Source organism: Chelmon rostratus, chromosome 17 (genome assembly GCF_017976325.1).
Source record: "Chelmon rostratus isolate fCheRos1 chromosome 17, fCheRos1.pri, whole genome shotgun sequence".
NCBI classification, from domain to species: domain Eukaryota; kingdom Metazoa; phylum Chordata; class Actinopteri; order Chaetodontiformes; family Chaetodontidae; genus Chelmon; species Chelmon rostratus.
This window is the reverse complement of record NC_055674.1, coordinates 3,389,466-3,409,306: the sequence shown is the minus strand read 5'-3', so window position 1 is coordinate 3,409,306 and position 19,841 is coordinate 3,389,466. Positions and strand designations below refer to the sequence as shown.

Below are 19,841 nucleotides of genomic sequence, written 5' to 3'. Positions count from 1 at the left end.
AGAAAGTTGAAAGTTGATATGGAGGTATGCATAAACAACCTGCATGCAAGTAGGTCAGTACATATCTTAAATTGCTCAGCATACACAAATGAACTCTCTCTCTCTCTCTCTCTCTCTCTCTCTCCCTCTCTCTCTCTCTCTCTCTCTCTCTCTCTCTCTCTCTCTCCCCCTCTCTCTCTCTCTCTCGCTAAGCCTAAAACAAACATGTTTGTTGAAACTCAAAATTGATTACTGATTCTTGATTATGATCCATTTCTAAATCGGCAAGGCATAATTTTAAAGGGAAATTAAGGAAGTGATATGACTTGTTCTATTGCGCCTACAAAAGCTCAAATATAGGCATTTTAAAGTTTTGCTCAAAAGAAAAGAAAAAAGGCAAAGAAAAAAAAAAGAAAAATGCCTTCCATGTCTTTTTTTGTATGTATCTTATATGCTTTGTTGTGGTAAGAAAAACACCGGAAGTTCTCGTATTGTTTTTGCACGCTTGACACTGTCTTCCGGTGCCCGTCTCTGTCAAAATGGCTCGTCTACTACAATTAAAAATTGGCGTTGTGTCGACTGTTTTGTTCGTCGTATGCACGAATTTTGTATGTTGTAACAACGGCAGAAGGGTGAGTGCGGAATTGTGTTAATTTAATCCCAGCATTTGACTGTGGTTAAACGGAAGTTGCACCTGTTAGCATTCTAATTAGCGTTAGCTATGACCATATGAAGGCTAACGGTAGATTTTATTTTTGTTATCAGGTTGGCGATGCAATGGACACGGAATTTAGTGGTTTCTCTGTGCCTCTTGAACACTCATTTGAAGTCGGTGAGGAAGTGTTATTATGATTTTATTAAGATTGTGTTGTATAATACGTGATTCCCCATGCTGTTAAGCTAACTGAGCAGCCTTTAGCTTTCGGCCATAACGCCATATCTGAATGGAGAACCTTAAAAACCGGACTTCATTTAAAAATGTGTCAGTTAAATATTTTTTTTGATGTATTGTTAAATTTGTTTACCTGGTTCAACATAAGTGGAGATCCTCAGAACTGCCAAAGTGTTTTATAAAAGTCGGCATGTAGAGTAATCTGCAACAACGTTGTATTTACATTATATTTTAATTTGCAGCTATTGTCTTGTCTGTTCTGTTCTGTCTATTGTCCTTCTTGTCCCAGATGATGTAGCAAAGTTTCGAGTACGTGGAGCACTGGTGTTGAAGGCTGGAAGGGAGCCCGGTGTCTCACTAACCCAGAACCAGCTATCAGAGGAAGACCGAACCAAACTGAAGGTGAAATATATTAAGGTTGAAGGATGTAGACTTAAATAATTTGTCTACTAAAGATGTATCCAAATAAGTCACACAGAGATGGTGTGATTCCTCCTTTTTCAACAACAAGTTCTTTATGGACGTTATGCTCACGGACAGCAACAGACCAAAAGGCAGCAGCAAGTTCATTTGAAATAGACCGCTGATCAGAGAGCTCGTACAAAAGGATATGAGCGTGATCACCATTGAACCTGAGTCTCTTACGTGTTTGTTTTGAACTGGGATGACTCTACAGGAAGTGGCTGCAGTGGACGGTCTGTACAGAATCCGAGTGCCTCGTGTTTCCCTGCAGACAGACAGACAGACAGAGCGGCAGATGGAAGGTTACCTCACAGCATTTGTCCGAGCGGTATGTATTTCACTCGTCTTCGCCAGGAAATAATCTTCAGAGAGAGTATTAGTACATGAAGAGTTTCATCAGTGTTTGAAAAGTCCGTCTTTGTATCATCAATGGGACTAATTCATAAAATAATTCTTTTCAAGGTCTCTCTTTAGTGTAATTTAAATTGAAAAAAGATGTAGTTTGGTGTTTAGTTGGTTTACAAGTTTGTAATTGTCTTAGATTAAGTTGATTAAATCAAAACCAAGATACTTGTTTGTGTAATATTAATTTAATCAATTAATCAGCATCATATCCATCATGTGATATAAATGTCCTCAGTACTAGCTCAGTAATATTGCTGTACCTTTCGGCTCTGATCTTCAGTGTGCAATGGTTGAGTCCCATCTGAGCGATGTCATCACCCTCCACTCTGACGTCTCTGGATACCTGATTGGTGTCTCCATAGTGACGATACCTGGGGCCTGCAGGGGCACTGAGGTGGAGGATGAAGTTGACCTCGAGGTTTTCAACACCACGCTCAGCGTCATGGCTCCCATTAATGCACCAGGGTCAGTCCCACTTTATACGCTTGTTAAAGGAAACTTTCATTTTGTGTTGATTTTGGCGACGTCTGTGGTCAAAGCGGTAGTGTTTCCACCAATTCACGTCGGAAATGTTTTGATCTGGGTTGCGTGTGCATTCAGTTTGGAAGTGAGTGACAGAAAGACGCAACTTATTTTTTAAACATTGTTTGCAGGATGCATAGCGATGAGGTGATGTGTCTTTTTGTGGCTATGAAAGATGAATTACTGTATTATGATGATTGTGAAACAAAGTAAAATTTCTTGTAGTACCATTCTAACACCAAGGTTACATGTAAGCCTTCGACTAACTAATATGATGAGAGAGCTAACGTTAGCAACATTCCCTAAATGAAATACCTGTCCAGGAGGAAAAGGGCCAATTCAGAATCAGTTTTTCAGTCCTTTCAAATCCCACAGTTCTCTCCATCTGTGGAATAACAGACCAAGGCTGACTCATGTTTCGACCGTGCTCTATCACTGTCCCTTTAAGTCTAGTATATTCTTCAGTCAGTTCTTTCCTTTTTCTCTTAGCTGATCCTGCCCCAGTGTCAGCCATAACCACAAATATAACATCAAAAATACAATTCTCCCTTCTGCTTCTTTAACTGGCTCACGTACTCACTGCCAAACTCTGCCTAGAAAATGCAAACATCCGGTCTGTGAGCCGTGAATCGTTTCATCAGATTTCGTTGAGCTTTGACTCTGCGACAGGTATCAAGAATAAATATACAAACAGCCAGTCTTCTCACTGATTATCTCGTTTGCATATGTAGGTCAAGTAGAAGCATCAGTATTAAATTGAGACAGTTTCCTAACTACTTAAAAACGACTTGTTGTACGTTTAAATATAAACGTTTCTTTTATACATAAAATATAAAAGAAACTTTTCAGGTTCTCATTTTGTTTTTCTTCTGTTCGAACTCAACGACTTGATTAAGCTAGACTGTTAATAGTGGCACGCTGCTACCATCCACATCTCTGTGCATTAGTGAAATTCTCTTGGGAAGCTTTTTCAGATGTCTTTGATTCAGTTGTATTTACTTTGGCGTAGCAGCTTTACATCATTTCACTATAGATAGAACAAGTCCCTCTGCACCTTCCTGCCTTTCAGATACACTTACTGTTTTGGGGTTTGTTTGAATACTAATCGGCAGCTTTCTTCCAGACCTGAGACGGCCCTGTTCCTTGAACGCATGGAGCAGGAATCTGAGAAGAAAGGGAAGAATCCACAAGAGCAGAAATCTTTCTTTGCTAAATATGTAAGTACTCCCACTGAACCCTGCTGATAAGGCCAGAACACAGTGCCTAAACATACTGTCTGCCTTTGGTGATCGGACTCTGATGATTGTACTGGCCCATGTAGTTAACCATGAAAATGCCTCTTTACTGCTTCATCACTGATTAGACAGTTTTATGAGCATTATCAGTCAAGACTGCAAAGGGACCTTATATATCATGAACAGACAGAAACGGGACCAAAAAGCAGCATTTTGTTTGTTTGTAAAAGTGAAGATTGGAAGATCAGTTTCTTCCAACCAGCAGATTGACATAAAATACTCTAGCTTTTAAATTTGTGTTAAAATCACATACAGTATCTACTATCATACAATCCTGTGGGTGGTCTGCTTCGCTTTCACTCCATAAACCATTTGGAATTGGCCCCCGTCTGCCTATAATGAGAGATCTGCACCAGAGTTTAACAGCTTTCACACCAGCCCAGAGTTAGATTTAGCAGAGGCAAACAGGTTGGGTTGGAAGCAGCCAAAGTCCTCGTCATGGTCTGAGACTCAGCTCTGTGACGCTGCTGCCTCGGTCGAAAACCTGGACTCGTCATCCAACATTATTCTGCTCACGTTCTGTTTTAAACTAACATGAAAATGAGTCCTCCTTTAAAAGCAGCAGTGAGGTTCGGTTTGTCTTTTTGAGTCTCTCCACTCGAGCTGCATGTTTTGAGACGTTCCCGCAGAGAACCTGGTCTCGTGTCCTGTCGCTTGGCTCATCTGAGCTCTTTTATGATCTCCCTGTCTTGTTTTGCTTCGTGCATCTCGCTGTGTTCAGTGACCTGTGTTGACTCTGTGCTGTGCTGCATCCGATGACAGTGTGTTGATTTGGTGCTGTGCTGTGTTCCAGTGGTATTTGATTCTGGGAGGTGCCATCTTCCTCATGGCCACCAATTCAGCACAGCCCCCAGCAGGGGGAGGAAGAGAGCAGAGCTGATTCCCACTGAAGTACTGTTTTCTTACTTGTGGCTCGTTCTGTCCCCCTTCCTCCTCTGTCAAGTTACGTGTTTAACTCCTAAGCAGTTTGACTAACTGAAACCCACCCCCGTTTCCCTCTTTTTTAATATGAAGGTTTTTCCCAGGATCAAAAACCAACACATGTCAGACTGATAGATCAAAGCCCCAAATTTCTCAATTCAGAGTTCTTTGAATGATGAAGCTAAACCATCAAGAAATCCTAAATCTTAATCGTCAGTGTGAATATCTTGAATATGTGTTTGGTGTTTGACCCTGAGATGTCTTTTTTATTCCACAGTCTCTCACCCACTTTCACTCTTCATCATTTCTTCCTTTCTGTTCAGAAAATAAATTGAACCTAATCTGGGATGACCAATCTGGAATCTTTGAAAGGTTCTCATTGATCACAGTGGAATTTGCTGTCTAGCGAACGAATATCGTCATATTTACTCCCGTTTGCTCTCGTCTTCTGCAGTGGATGTACATCGTGCCTCTCGTTCTCTTCCTCATGATGTCGGGCGCTCAGGACCAATCAGGCGGCGGCGGCGGAGCGGCCAATGGAGGTGGCCGATGATCAACACGACAACAGCTTCTTTTTTTTTCTTGACATTCACTAAAGAATAATTCTCTTGAGCAGTTTTTAATTGCTGTACATAATGCTATTTAATGAGGGTAAATGTCACACACACAACTTAGACCTGTACAGTAAAGATGAGATGTTCTGCATTTTAATACTAATGTGAAAATAAAGTATTTATTACTTGACCTGTCTTTTCTCTTTGTCACTCAGACTGAAAATTTTCAGACTCTTAGATCTCAGCTACAGGTCGATCCTATCCCAGAAAAATATCTGCCACATGAGCCAATAAACAGCTGGAATGTTTGTTTGCAGAAGATCAGGATATGTGGGCTGTAATCGTAAAGGAAAAAATATCAGATGCCTACATAATGTTAAATAATAACTATATCATATTATAATTAATATTTTTTGGATGATAATGCTAAATTACATGAGAGTGTAGGCATGAATTTTTCTTCTAGTATTTAACTTAATGAGATAAAACTTTCTTGATCCCACTCCGGGGAAATTAACTTGTTACGGACAGCAAGAACAAAAAGGAGACATATATATATAGAATATGTACATTATAATATATTGAAATAATTATTAACATATTGCCTTGTGAAGAATGGCTCAGTTTCACAGTGGAACATTTTGAATTGCACACGACTAAGATAGGAATAATAAAATTCAGTGTCTTTGTACTATTGCACAGTAAAAAAAAAATGTAATATTGGATAAGACAGTTGCACGGATATAATGAATATTAGACAAAATGTTAATATAAATAACGGGGGAGTGCAGAGGTTTGTGGTGTTGGATGTGAAACAGCATCAACACAGTTAAATAGTGCTAATGTGTTTCTTCTGTGCAGCTTCAACTTTGGACTCCTGAAGCTGAGCAAAAGTCTCTGTGGAAGAAAAGTTTTATTTTATACTGTAAAAGAATAAAGTTGGAATTTGAATACAAACTTCAGCAATCTTTTTTTCTTCGACAGCATTTATTTTAAATGGTCCAGTCTAATTCCAGTAAAAACCCCTAATGGCCAAATGGGTCTGACTGGTTTCGCTCACTGATGGAACCAGTTTGCCACATCTGAACTGGAAAATCTCTCTCAGCAGTTTAATCCTTTACAACAGAGACAAGAACACGTCGTGACAGTTTACAGAATTCAGTAAACACTGTTTATACTAATGTTTTCTCCAAATACTACACATGCATATTTATACGGACCAGGAGGTTTCTCACAGACCACAATATTTACTTTAATATTTGCATTTATACGCTCAGTATTTAAATATGTTTGTTTGATTTTGTTGATTTCTGAACACAGAAAAAAACAAAACGGTAACAAAAGCATCAGAGACTCAGTGGACGACATCACAGTCTCAGTGGGAAACAACCGACTCTGCATCACGTTGTCGCTGCGTGTTGTCTCTTGTTTTAAGACAGAAGCCACTCAGGACCACAACATATTGCAACTGGCTGTTAAAACTGTTGTTACTGCACATGGAAAAGCACCATCTTTAACACACAAGTAAAATCTGGAAAAATAATACAGTGCTGTACCTTAAACAGAAGAATACAAATAGTGTTTAAGACATACCTTTAAGTTGGAAAGTGCTTGTTTTTTATTAGTGATTTAAAAGCAATATCAAAGGAAACCCCTGAAACTTAACATCATGGAGGGCAGAACACAGCTCAACATCTAACAGATCCAATCCGAACTAAAGGGCCAGCACCAGGATCCTGACTGCAGCCATGTTTGGGGATCCCAAGCTCACATCTGAGTCTCTGCTCCATCATCCTGCCACCTATCAGTGTATTTATAATCATGAGTCAGGGAGGGAGACCACGCGTTCAAAACAACACGGCTTCAGAAACAGAATGTCCCAAAATCCTTACGTCAACATCGCCTCTCCTCCTCCTTCTGTCAGTCAGTCGGTCCGGCTGTTTTTAGCCCGGGTCCGGCTGTGAGGAATATCCTCTTATTTTAGGGGGCTCAGCGTTGAGCTTCAACACGTCGCTGCCCTCTGCCCCCGTCCAATCACCAGCCCGGGGCTTTCTCAGAAAGACCCAGCGAGTCCCACGAGCGCGCCGGCCTGCTCTGTGGCCGCCTGTCACTCGCCTCCTCCGGCTATCTTTGCTGTACAATGTGAGAAATAAGGCGATAACGACAGCTGAGGGAAACGGGAGAGTCTGAAGTGAAGCAGAAGTCATCAGTTTGTAAAGAGATCTGCGTCTGTCAGACGACAAAAGGGAGAAGCTGGTGGTGCTTTCATGTGATATCATCAGAGCAACGCGGAGTCTCGGCTACGTGTGTGGGATTTTACTAATGAATCAGGGGAGGCCTTTCAGCACGGGCCGTGATATACGCTCATGTACCGGGAAGCCGGGGGACGCTGACACTGAGACGCAGGCCCGTTGTGATCTTTGGGAATGTGAATCGGACTGTATGTGTTTGCAGTTACATTGAGGCCGCACATAAACATATGCTGCTTTCAACAAGTGCACAACCGATGAGGAAAGGAAGCTAATATTAGCATACATGTAAAAATAAAATAAGGTATAGCCAAGTAAAATGGAATTAATGAGAAATTTAGCAGCAGAATGTCGATTAAAAAGCTGTTTTTACTGCATGTTACAGATATGACAGCTTGGAAAGGTGTTAGTACAGTGTTTGGCCCATTCTGGGCCTCTGTAGAAACATGGCGGACTCCATGGAAGAGGTCCTGCTCCCTCCCCCTTCTAAGGTAACAAAAACACAATGATTCTTATCTTCAGGTGATTATATGCAGTGAAAACATACTTCTACATGTTATATTCTATTTCTAGTTTTCTGTTCTGATGGATTTGTTTCTTGCTTTTTTTAGAATATAATTCATGAAGATGCACAGCACAACCTCTGCAGCATTACCTAAACCCACCACTCCGCCACAGCTTCTCTCTGTGCTTCAACACTGAATCACTTTAACCTTCAAAGACTGCGATAAATCAAACCAAACCACACCGTCTCTCCAGGTTTATTGATTTTATTTCTACGTATCTTTGCCAGGAAAAAGATTTTGAGTAATTTACACATTGATTGGTTCTGTAAAGGCGCCGGCGTTCCTGTCGTCCGGCACGGTCTAACGCCTGAAGCCTCGTCTGAATTAAAGGGCTTCATCTTTCCAGAACCATCAGTCCGACAGCGACGGGCCAGCTGTGCGGAGGTGAGAGAGCTGGCAGAGTTTCAGCTTCTTTATTTCTCTTTCTTCATTCTCCACATAACTATTTCGGTCGCTTTGAGCAACCGAGTGCAACACTGTGAATGCCTTCCAGGAAAGATCATCCCCACGGGCACGGGGTTATCCCCACACTTAAACGATTGTCACGCCTCGCCCGTCTGTATGAAGGCTCGCTTTTCACTCCGCCTTCACATGTGGCGACTATCGACTATAAATCACAACTATAAACACTTGTGAGCCAGACGAACCTGCATATTAGAGTATTTAGCATCATCTAGCAGTGAGACGCCCCTCACCTCACCCTGCTCTACGGTGGCTGCTGCTACAGCGAGCTAGTGTTTGGTTTGTCCATTCTGGGCTGCTGTAGAAACATGGCGGTGCAATATGGTGGTAGATATAAAGAGCTCATTCTAAGGTAGCAAAAACACAGTGACTCTTATTTTCAGGTGATTGTACACTAATGAAAACACAATTATGAATATTATATTTAATTTCTGCCAACGGATGCTTCTAAATCCTGCACACTGGACCTTTAAGTCCAATATTTGGTCTCCTTTAAGCTCGGTTTTGGTATCCACCAACTCTACAGAAAGTTAGCTGCCCCTCCAGCTGCTAAATGTTCTACTTTCTTCATCAGCCTGCAGCTGCTGACTCTCAGTGAATTCACTGAATGCATGAAAACCCTTTAACACTTTGATTATTCACTTTAGCTTTAAGTCATTGTGCAAGCTTGGTTTAATCGCTTTATTTAATTAGATCATGGTTAAAGTAGCTGGTAGCTTTGTTCATACCAGCAGCATTATTAGTTGCCATTGATGGGCACACTAATAACTATTTAAAACACTCTTCCTGTTGTCTGAATGCAGGAAATGTCCTGCTGCGTCCAGTCAGCTGCTGAACATACAAGCTAAAGGGCAGAAGAGGCTGTAAATCATTTCACGTGAATAATCTGATTTATTGATCTTATGTGAACCTGCAAACCTGTAATAGCTGATTGACAAGATATCCAAGCGCTCACATGGTTTTGATGAGAGGATAACAGGTGAGTGATATCAAACAGAAATGCTGCAGAGGAAAACATGAGCGCAGGGGGGGGGGGCGCGGCGAGGAGACGATGGGAGACTACACACATGAAACAGGCTGCCGCTTGCATTGCAGCAGTTACTCATAAATGTCAGGACTCTCAGTCACTTGGAGACCTCCAATGTCAGCGTGACACCATGTGTTGGGCGGGACGTCGCCCCTCTTATTACATCTCATGATTTAGGAGCAGCTAGAAGGTTTATGTTGCAGTAAACCTGTGGGGGTCCTGTTGATTTTGGCCTGTCGTTTTCACACTGTAAATCTGAACCCTTTAACCATGCGTGGTTTGTTGAAGATGCTCGGCCATGATCTTCTATAAATCCGAGCTACAAATTAGCTTTATCTTCTCCACGCCATCAGATTGTGCAAATGGCAAATGCTGCACCTCCGAGCTGCTGCGGTTTCAGGAGGAATGATCGGTGGTGGGAAGTATTTTGAGGAATTTTAATACGTCAGTGTTCTGCTGTTATTTCCACTGCAGCTCAGATGGAAATTTGTACTTTTTGCTCCACTATAATCAAATTAACAGCTACTAGTTAGCCGTTCAGATTAATATAAAACGTAAAAACATATATGATAATGTTATAGAATGGAACACATTGTTGAAGATCAACATAAATATCTGCACATTGTAAATTTCACTGCATATATTGTTTACTGCCACATCCTTCTGTCTATATATTCTATATATTAACTTATTGTTCACTCTTTTGGGGGGTTTTTTTGTTGTTTTTGTCTTTGTTGAGCTGTACTTGGCCAGTAAAGCCGATTCTGATTCTGAAGATCACAGCATCTATTTGGGACCTTATTCAAGTTTAAGTTCCACCAAAAACAACATTTCCCCTCCGAACTTCTTACACGGTTTCATTTAAAAAACTGTTTAAGGCCTTAAAATGACAGAATATTAAATATTTAATAAAAAACATTAGAGTGAAGCCCAAAAATAATTATTAAACTCTTTCCAGCAGGAATTTGTTTTTTCTTCTGTCCTCTCTGATGAATCATTTTGCGAGCTCTCAGATGAATCTGGTGACCCTTTGGAGGGTCCCTGAACCCTCAGTTTGGAACCACTGGACTAAACTAGAGACTTTATATAAAGTGGTTAATTCATTTGCATTAACAATCTAATATGTTATATATGATAATATATCAATCAAGACCCATTTTTCTACAGAATGATTATTTTTGTTACTCTAAGTACATGTATCTGATACTTTTACTGCAGTAGAACTTTAAATACAGGACTTTGACTTGTAGTGGAATATTTTTATTTCTGTATTGGTACTTTTAATGAAGTAAATGTCCTGAATTCTTCTTCCACCACTTGTAATGACGCGCAATAAGTAATAAACAACAGTTGTTTCAGTCACTCCGGAATAAACACACGCCACGGTGTTCGCACTGAGACACATGTGGACAAAAAGAGGGAGGTGAGGAGGAAGCACCTGCCTTGTCAATCAGAGGAGAGCCAAGAAAACTGCAAGACTGAAGTCTTGACAGTCCCTGAAAGCATCCCAGCAGGCCGCCACAGATTAGAGCCTTACACTTATTGTATCCCCTGCGCCCTATCATGCTATACATTTCACCATAGCACCATCATGTTAACATGTAATGCAGTAACATGAGAGCACACGTATTGGCCAGGCCGGGCGGTAATGCACACTGGAAATATTACATAGTGATCGTTGAGTGTCTGATGCGGTGCATAGTGATCCTAAACACACCCAAAGGTCATGATACAATAATATTTAAGCCCACTCACTGACAGCAGCAAGCAGCAGGTGTTGAAATTTGTTTTCATGCCTCACACGGAGCATATGTGGTATTGTAGGAGCCGGCGCTAAGCGGGTCGTTACATTTCATTAAAATTCTTCGTCTAATAGCGGTGAGGCACTTTGTCGTGACAGGGAGTCATTTCCCATTAAGTTTTATCAGCTAAGATATGGCAGGTAAGGACACCCTGCAGACCAAGACGTCCAGCATTCGGACAACTTCACACATTTATTACTGTCTGTGGTTGGTGATAAATGAGAAAGAAGCATTTTCCACTTTTTGATTTGTGATGGCCTCAGCTTGCAGATGAGAGCTGATCCTTTCAGTGCTGGATGCTGTGCTAAAGTACAACGCTCATGGATTTGTACTTTCACTATTTCCATTTTAAAGTACATTTCTGAGTAAAAAATGTACTTTTTTACTACATTTGACTACATTTACCTGAGAGCTGTTTGCTGATAAAGATTTTACATCAACTTCCAGTATAAATGATCAGTGTTTGAATTACGATGCAGCACTTTGGATATAACTATTAAACAATTCATAAAGCAGTTTCAACCACCATGAAAACAACATGATGCTGCTTATACAAATGAATGTGCTGGCAATACAACAATTTAAATTCTATAATAATATAACATTTGAAAGGAGCCACTCTGGCTCATAAATACTGTTACTTTTTGGTACATTTGCACATTTTGTTTGACATTTTGCTGATAATACTTACATACTTTTACAAAGGACTTTGAATACAGTACCTATAACTTTATATTTTAAAACAAGATATTGTGAGTACTTCTTCCACTGGATCTATTTTACTGTGAGTGAAAGAGTTGTTTTATGTTTTATCATCTGTACTGTAAGATCCTTCAGGCTTTGGGGTTCTTCTGCATCTCAGGCATGTTTGCATGTTACACTTTAGGATTACTGCAAATTCATACACTTGTTGGACAGTTAATTGCTTCATATTCAAGCATAAGATTGCAGACAAAGATACATATACAGACATGCATGGAAGTGGAAAACATACTAAATTGTTTGACTTGCAGTGAAAGTTATGGAGCCTCCAAAGTCCCGAAGGATTACATTTTTTTATGCTGTGCACACAGGATATGGATCCATATCAGTCAGATAATAACATGTGCACACAAGATTAAAAAAAGCTGAATCTTTTTGGCCTCTGTAGAAAGTATTATTACTTTAGTGCATTCAGAATTTTACTCAGGCTGCACTGCCTCAATAAAGGAAATAGAAGAAGAAAAAAACGTTTATTTAGCGTTCAATAAAACCAGAAATCAGTGCTTTACAAGGAAAAAAGAAAATGCCAAATCATAATAAACCATAAAAATTTACATCAGGTCATACTACTGAAATGTTTAATTACTTTCCGACCAGATGTAGATTTAAGAACTGCTCCTTTTATTTCTTCTTTAACGTCAGTGTAACATGTGGGAGATAAAGGCCAAAACGATGACAGCTTAAATGTAGCCATTACAAATTAATGTTCGCTCAATTAAGAGAAGTTACTTGAGACGCGAGGAGCGATGTCAGCAACATCTGCGCGCACAGACTAGTTACAAGCTGTTATTTTCAAGCTCTGACCACATCAGCAGTTTAGTACACTTTGCCCCAAGTTCTCTGCCAGCGTGCGCTTCCAACAGCTGCTGACTGATGGGATCTGGGATTGACGACAGCTCTCCAGTGAGGAGCTGGCTGCCATCTTGGATACTGACTTCCCCCGCTCGTCTATGCAGAAACAAACACCTTTAACTCGTGTCAGGGTCAGTTTAAGTTGCAGCTCGTTCTCGGGTGAGAGGTCGTCATGTTGCTAAGGTGACAAAACACTGCAATGTGCATACATTATACCCCCATGTTTCAGTTCATCATGAAAACGCTGTTTACCACACATCTCACGCACATGCTCAGCCCATGTGTATGTAAATGAGCATGCACACTTGGGATATACTGGGTATTTGCTTGTCTCCATCTATCTGATCCCGAGAAAGGATCAGGAGTTTCATGTGACAGGACCATCCCTTTGGGTGACCATTACATCCAACCAAAACTGATGCACGCCCCCTCCCCACTCGTTTGGAAGTCAATAAGAGCGACCCTCCAGAGACCACCATCACAAGACCACCTCGTTTGATGCCAACAGCACCGTGAGCACAAAGGGAATCATGCCTGTGCCCAAGAAAGCAGGTAAGAAGCCATCTTCACCTGAACGGGGACCTGAGAGGGACATCAAACCATGAGGGTGAAAGCACCACCCGCCATTTATTTCTCCTCAAAGCTGGATTACAACAAGTGTTTGTCACATTGATGTCAGAAATCAGAATATTTGTTATAATCTAAAGGTATAACTTAATGTCTCTTTGAATTTAGCAGCTAAATCTGAAGTGAAATTTGTGATATTTGCTTGTTTCAATTGCTTGATAGGAAGCAGCCTCTAAACTCAAAGTTCATTTTCTAATTTTACCCACATGTAATAGCCTTTATCCTTCTCTTCCACACCGCATGCATTTAAAAAAGAGACCCCCTTTCTTACTGTTAGTGTTTTTCCTCTCTCATTGTACAACGCTATGTGTCAAAGTCCACATTTCACATTAAGATGGCATCAATAATCTTGCAGTAACTATAACTGTTAACTGTGTGGGCAGGCCAAACTTGTCAAAGTGTTTTGTTACCAATTTATTATGTGTTCCGTATGTTGTTTATTTGAGGCTGTTGAATTACCTCATGCTGATCATCCCTGTAGGTCGTCTCCGGGCCAAACATCCTTCCTCACCTTGGATTCTGCCAATTTTCTTTGGCCCATTAATCATGTCAACAAAGTGCATAAAAGAGCTTCTGCCGGGCCGTGGCGCTTTCTCCTGCACTCCTGCTCACCTGGCTTACTGAATTCATTTCAATTTCATCCTCATCTGCACTCTCAGTTTATATTTCTGCCCGTCTTTCTTGTTTCTGTCCCTGCACAACATTACACAACGTGCTGCCATTGCTTCTGTCACTGCTGCAGGTAGAAGCTCTATCCCCCCCGCTGCCTGTTTTTAGATATTTCTAATCCATGCTCACTGTTACCCATTCCATAATATCTTCCATAACTCAGACCCCCCTCTGCCACCCCTTCCCATCTCCCAGCCCAAATGTTACTAATCCCTCCTCTGGCGGCCTCAGTGATGAAGTGTGAAATGCTGCACAGTAATTCATGTCCCAAAATGTAAAAGCCCATCTCAGTCTTATAAATGGCTGCGTGATTCTGCCATTATGTAACGTATGGCACCCCAGCCTCTGCACTTCAGCGTCCTCTTAAGGAATTAGTACCATCAAAAGTCTAATCAACTAATGTCATTAGCTTAACATTGGTTGCACAAAATACACCAAACATGATTGAATAATGTGTTTGACGGGGCAGTTCTGTGCAGGATCCTGCAGGAAAGTCCTTCCTCCTTCACCCACCTGCCTCTCCATTTGTTTCATCTGCTTCCCGTCTTCACCTCGCATGAACGCTCATCATTCGCGGGGCCTCCAGCCAGGGAGGCTTGACAAGAACCAGAGGGATGAGTCTGGGCCCACGCCACCTCTGCTCATCTCTCGTCATCCTCATCTCACTATCTTCTGATCTTGCTGTCTCAGTGGGATGTTTCGAACCTGATCTGCACAGATAATGTAGCTCTGTCCCACTGAGAGGGGAATCTGGGGAGGGACACTGTCCACCTCGCGACTGTCCAAAACAAGCAGCCCTCCTGAAGCATCGGGAGATCCGACGCCGCCCTTTTGGCGGCGTCCTGCTGAGGGGTTCATGCGCTTGGGGGGGGATGAAACGCAGGTTTTGTATCTTGTCGTTGGCGTGAATCCACGTTATCTTTCCTCCCTTTGGAGTCACACACTCGTTTACATCCAGACTTTCATCCATTATTCCCGCCTTGATTCGTGAGGTGTCTTTTTTCAAGGCCCCCCTTCCCTTAAATATCTCAATGCCTCACACCCCACCCCTACATCCCACTCTGTCTCCTCTATGTCTCTATTGCTGCGATGTCAAGTCATCAATCTTTTTGAGCATCTGTTTATCTCTGTGGAGATTTCCTGTTGATCCCGCTGAGCACGGACAGGCATCTGCATGGGTTTAACCTCCACCTGGCGTATCACCAGGCCCCCACCTCACTCGCCACCAGCCTGATATCTCACTCCAGGGTTACTTGAGGTGTTCATTCCCCTCAGAGATAAACCAGAAACATCTTGTAGATCTGAAGATGAGACTCCAAACGTCTGTCTTCTAATCTCCTCACTGCTTCCTCTTAATGCCTGGACTATTCCACAAGGCTTTCCTTTCATCGTGTCCCTGTCTCACCTGCTGTGCTCCTTTATGGGAAGGAGGGGAAGAAAGATGGATGAAGTGATCTGTCACCAGCGTCTTTCTGCTCCACCAATTCCCAATGACCACCACATGACCTTCATTCCATCCCTCGTCCTGCCAAGTCTCTTCTCCTGTCCTCATGCGCTCTGTCCATCTGCCCTTCAGCATTATGTACATGGGCGAACAATGAGTGCAGACTGTCTTTAGAAGTCATTCATAGTCAGAGAGGACAAGTGGACAATATCCAAACAAATCTGGTCTGTAATTGAACCCTAATCCTCAGTCGGGTCCAATTAATATTTCTGCATGCTCAGACATTATCAAGTTTTCTGGTCTTAGTGGCTCCGGTCAGGTAATTGTATTGCAGTGCTGCATATATTTAGATTTTTAATTACATTACAGCATGCAGTACTCTAGATTTTAAAGTTGGAGCTGTGCACCTCTGCCTTAAAAGCCAACAGGTTCAAGTTGGCTCTCGCACCCCCTGGAAACCCCTCAACACGTTAGCCACGTAGGCCAGCACGATTCACATCCGATGTTTGCAGACGTTATACCAGACTCCTGCCTGCTCAGCTCAGGGTCATGCAGGATGGAGAGGTTGTGTTTCCCTCGGGCTCGGACATGTGTGCCGGGAACAACCATCCCACCTGAAAGAGCTGACCCTCCCCTTTAGGTCCAAGGGCACCAGCACTGAGATCATGGACCAGCAGGCATTCACTGCGGTTATTCAATCCAGCAACCTTTAAGATCTTCTCCTTGGTTTGGTTTGAAGCACGACTGAGTAATAACTTGAGTAGCTTATCTCCAGTGGTGGTTTGATGCATTTAATGCTTTTTATGCTGATATCATCTGCTTGAAGATCACAAATCAGTGACAGTTGCACAGTTAATGTTGCAAAAATCATGTGCCATTGTTTAAACCTACAAATCTTTATTATACATTTTGACATAGATGCCGAAGTCCCCAAAGACGTCAGGTCCCAGGTCGAACAGTAGTTTAGTGTAAAAGTCATTACAAGTACACCTTTACTGTTTGAGCTTAATTCAAAGTATGTTTGATATATACTTTTAAAAAGTGCACTTCTAAATAGATGTTATTAAGTTCTACCCAGATGTAATAAAAATGAATGTAATTCTGCAATACTTAAAGTGGCATTTCAAAATACTCGTAAGTAAGTAATATTGTAAGTGGGTTATAAATTGTACTTCAGCATACTTTTAAATGCATACTAAATTACAGATACTTTTAATAGTAATAACGTGTACTTATGAAAAGTACGCTTATTTTCAAGTCCTTTGTAATCCACTTTAGCAGCTTAATTAAAGTGTACTTAAATTTCACCTAATGTTAAGTATATTTAAGTATATTTCCAAAACATTGGTGATAAAATATAATTGTACTGCGAGTGTGTTTTGAATGCTCATGAATCCTGATTTTCTCTGTTGGACTTCAGTTCGCTTAAAGTTTGTAAAAAGTTGTGCCAAGTATTACTCAAGTGGTACTCAAGGACGACTTGAATACACTTAAGTATACTTGAAGGCGACAAAAATAGCACAAAGTACATTCATGCAGGATAATGCAGGAGCATGATGTAGCCACAAAACATGACATCTTGGGTTTTCACTCAGTTTAATGAATCTCCAGTGAGTGTTGGAACAAGCTGATGCAGATTATATGTGTGATATTCTCAAACTGATGGGAAAATGCTAGTTTTAGCATTAAAGGGAAAATTTATGGGGAGAGCTGGCGGTTAGTAAACACAAATATGTCTTAAACTAAGCATAATGTGTTTCCCACACAGCCGTGAGCGAATGAAGATCACAGTCAGACGCAGCCTTTTATGGAGTCAGAGATATTGAGGCTGTTCTGTCTAATTCTGGCAATAGCAAAGGACACACAAATCAAGCTAATGTGATGATGTAACAGTCTGAGAGGTGAGGAAGAATGATGGAGAGTTAGTCGTCTGTGTGGAATCTGAGAAACAGTAACTTGAGCGCGGATGGCTTGCACAGAGGGGTGCCGGATCCAGACCAGGACCGGCCAGCGCTGGATCGCAGCTTTTCTCTGAATGTCAGAAGACACAGTGACTCACTTACTGGAGGAGGAACAAACGGACAGAGACGATACCCCAGCCCACAACGCGACTAACATGCCCTCTCTGGTGTGAAGTAACGACATCGTACAGAAAGTATATTCTTAGAACGAGACTCCTGCTGTCAGTTGACGTGATGTGTGTCCTTAACGAATATATGCTCCGGCCTCAGGATTCCTTATGTTGAAACCTAAACCTGGACTGGCATGAGGAGACTTCATGAATCAGTGCTGAGCCCGCATAGCGCACATACTCTGCTGTGATCTGCTCTATGGTGAGAGCAGTGGATGATTTACTACCTGGGCCTGGCGGAAGCACTGATGAGGGCAGAGCTGCAGACGAAGATAAAAAAGTAGCTGGCTGGGGTTTACCGTGCCGCCATGAATAGTGTTCACATTCACATGGTTTGTTATTCAAGCCAATGAGAGAAGAATGTGTGCGGAGGCTTTAACACATGTAACATCTCTGTCTTGTGCACAAACTGTGGTGGATTGCAGGGAAATGACGGATAATCTTTGTCTTTTCAGGGAGGAAAAGCAGCAGCGCAGCAGAAGGTGAGGAGCAACATGTTGGGAAAGAGATGTAAAAAGAGATGTATCATGTGAATTATATTATCACGATTAACGCATTTCTCTCTGATTCTCACGTCTGCCACCTCAGAGAAGCTGCCGCCATATGAGCCGAATGTCCCCGAACCAAACACCAGGGCCGACTTCATGAAATGTGAGGCTTCATTAAACTGTCACATGAACGTTTTCTTTCTGATGTCAGATCTTTACTCATGTAAACTGCCTCACCTGCTCTCCCACTTCCTGCTCTCAGACTGGGTCCCCGTCTCTCTGGATGATAAAACTTCACAGAAACTGTTGTGGATTTCAGAGGGCGGGGCCAAGGTGGCCCGTACGTCCGACGCAGTCTGCCCATATCCCAACAGGCCTGAGCGATACGAGCACTCGCCTCAGGTAACTGTAGGAGGAAGCTTATATTTACTGTCGGTGCTTTATTCAGGTCACACCGTCCAATCACAACAAACACACCAGGAGTTTTAGTGTGGAGACTAAAACCAGAGTTTAATTTTAAACTTTGCATAACTTTCTCTTTCTGCTGTCAGATTATAAAATCAGCCTCTTTCAGCAGAGGAAGAAGTACTCAGAACCCTCACTTCAGTTAAAAGTAAAAATACTCCATTACAAGCAAGTTCTGCAGAAAAACGTCTGCTGGGAGTGAAGAATTATTATTATTATGTGACATTATTAGATTGTTAGCGCTGATGCATCAGTGTTAGAGCAGCAGAGGAGCCAGTTTGAACTACTTTATATACAGTTAGCCAGTTTAGCACTGTGGTTCTCAATGTAGGGGTCGGGCTCCTCTGAAGGGTCACCAGATTAATCTGAGGGGTCATGAGATTTTTTCCGCTCGAAGTGTATTGAAGTAGAAGTATTTGAGTGGAAGTAAAAAGTACCATAAAATCAAAATACATGAGTAAAAAATCTCAAAATTGTACTTTCTTACAAAACTGATCTTCTAAATACTTTTGGGTTCTTTAAGAATAAATGTTTTCCTCAATAAACTGAGTGACACTGTGAACGTTTGTTTCATTCTTTCTCAGCACACATTATGAGCAGGACTGCAACTAATCATTATTTGCATTATCATTTAATCTACTGATTTTTTTTTAAATTAATTAATAAATTTAGAAGTGAATTTGAAGTTTCATGTAAATGACTTTCTGAAAGAAAAAACCTCACATGTTAGAAGCAGGAACAAGGGAATCTTCTTGAAAATAGCTGCAAATTAATTGTATGAAAGTCATTTTTTCTAACTCTGGTCTGGGGCTGACATGTTTTGCTGCTGTTTCCCCCTCTCTTCTTTAGGTGCTGTGTAAGGAGAATCTGCTGGGCCATCGGGGGTACTGGGAGGTGGACTACGATGGCTGGGTGGTGATCGGGTTGGTCTGCGAAAGCGCGCCCCGCAAGGACGGGCCCTGCGGCCTCGGGGAGAACAACGGCTCCTGGGGCGCCGGCTGGTCTGGATCCTGCTACCAAGTCTGGCACAACGGCGAGAACGTGGACGTCCAGCTCCCCCTGACCTCCACGATGGGCATCTACATCGACCAGCCCGCCGGCATCATCAAGTTCCTCTTGGTGGAGGGGGAAGGCGAGAAGGAGGTGCGCCTGATTCACAAGTTCAAGGTCAACATCCAGGAGAAGATTTTCCCCGGGTTCTGGGTCGGAACACATTCGTTCTGCCTCATTCGGAAAAAGGATCAGTGACACAGTAGAGTCCGGCAGG

At 41.9% G+C, this 19,841-nt stretch overlaps 2 protein-coding genes across 3 annotated transcripts; both read left to right on the top strand.

Moving 5' to 3' along the window:
• Positions 1 to 481: 481 nt before the first annotated feature.
• On the top strand, positions 482 to 5,220 carry emc10 (ER membrane protein complex subunit 10). Of its 2 annotated transcripts, XM_041957188.1 has the most exons (8): positions 482 to 611; positions 745 to 811; positions 1,161 to 1,273; positions 1,548 to 1,661; positions 2,019 to 2,203; positions 3,384 to 3,477; positions 4,349 to 4,446; positions 4,931 to 5,220. In XM_041957188.1, exons 1-7 carry the CDS (start codon positions 519 to 521, stop codon positions 4,433 to 4,435), a joined length of 753 nt encoding a protein of 250 aa, XP_041813122.1. In that variant the 5' UTR covers positions 482 to 518; the 3' UTR covers positions 4,436 to 4,446; positions 4,931 to 5,220. The 2 variants fall into 2 exon arrangements, with proteins under 2 accessions (XP_041813122.1, XP_041813121.1); XM_041957187.1 differs by lacking the exon at positions 4,349 to 4,446.
• Positions 5,221 to 7,725: 2,505 nt separating this feature from the next.
• Positions 7,726 to 19,822, top strand: zgc:195001 (uncharacterized protein LOC567531 homolog). Its single transcript, XM_041956408.1, has 6 exons — positions 7,726 to 7,770; positions 8,192 to 8,229; positions 13,259 to 13,324; positions 18,196 to 18,272; positions 18,372 to 18,511; positions 19,424 to 19,822. Exons 1-6 carry the CDS (start codon positions 7,726 to 7,728, stop codon positions 19,820 to 19,822), a joined length of 765 nt encoding a protein of 254 aa, XP_041812342.1.
• Positions 19,823 to 19,841: the final 19 nt, after the last annotated feature.

Coding starts and splice junctions, on each gene's coding strand:
- zgc:195001 (XM_041956408.1), top strand. CDS start 7,726: ATGGCGGACTCCATGGAAGAGGTCCTGCTCCCTCCCCCTTCTAAG. Junction 18,273..18,371: donor CAGGGCCGACTTCATGAAAT/GTGAGGCTTCAT, acceptor TCCTGCTCTCAG/ACTGGGTCCCCGTCTCTCTG. Junction 18,512..19,423: donor GATACGAGCACTCGCCTCAG/GTAACTGTAGGA, acceptor TCTCTTCTTTAG/GTGCTGTGTAAGGAGAATCT.
- emc10 (XM_041957187.1), top strand. CDS start 519: ATGGCTCGTCTACTACAATTAAAAATTGGCGTTGTGTCGACTGTTTTG. Junction 612..744: donor GTTGTAACAACGGCAGAAGG/GTGAGTGCGGAA, acceptor TTTTGTTATCAG/GTTGGCGATGCAATGGACAC. Junction 812..1,160: donor TGAACACTCATTTGAAGTCG/GTGAGGAAGTGT, acceptor TTCTTGTCCCAG/ATGATGTAGCAAAGTTTCGA.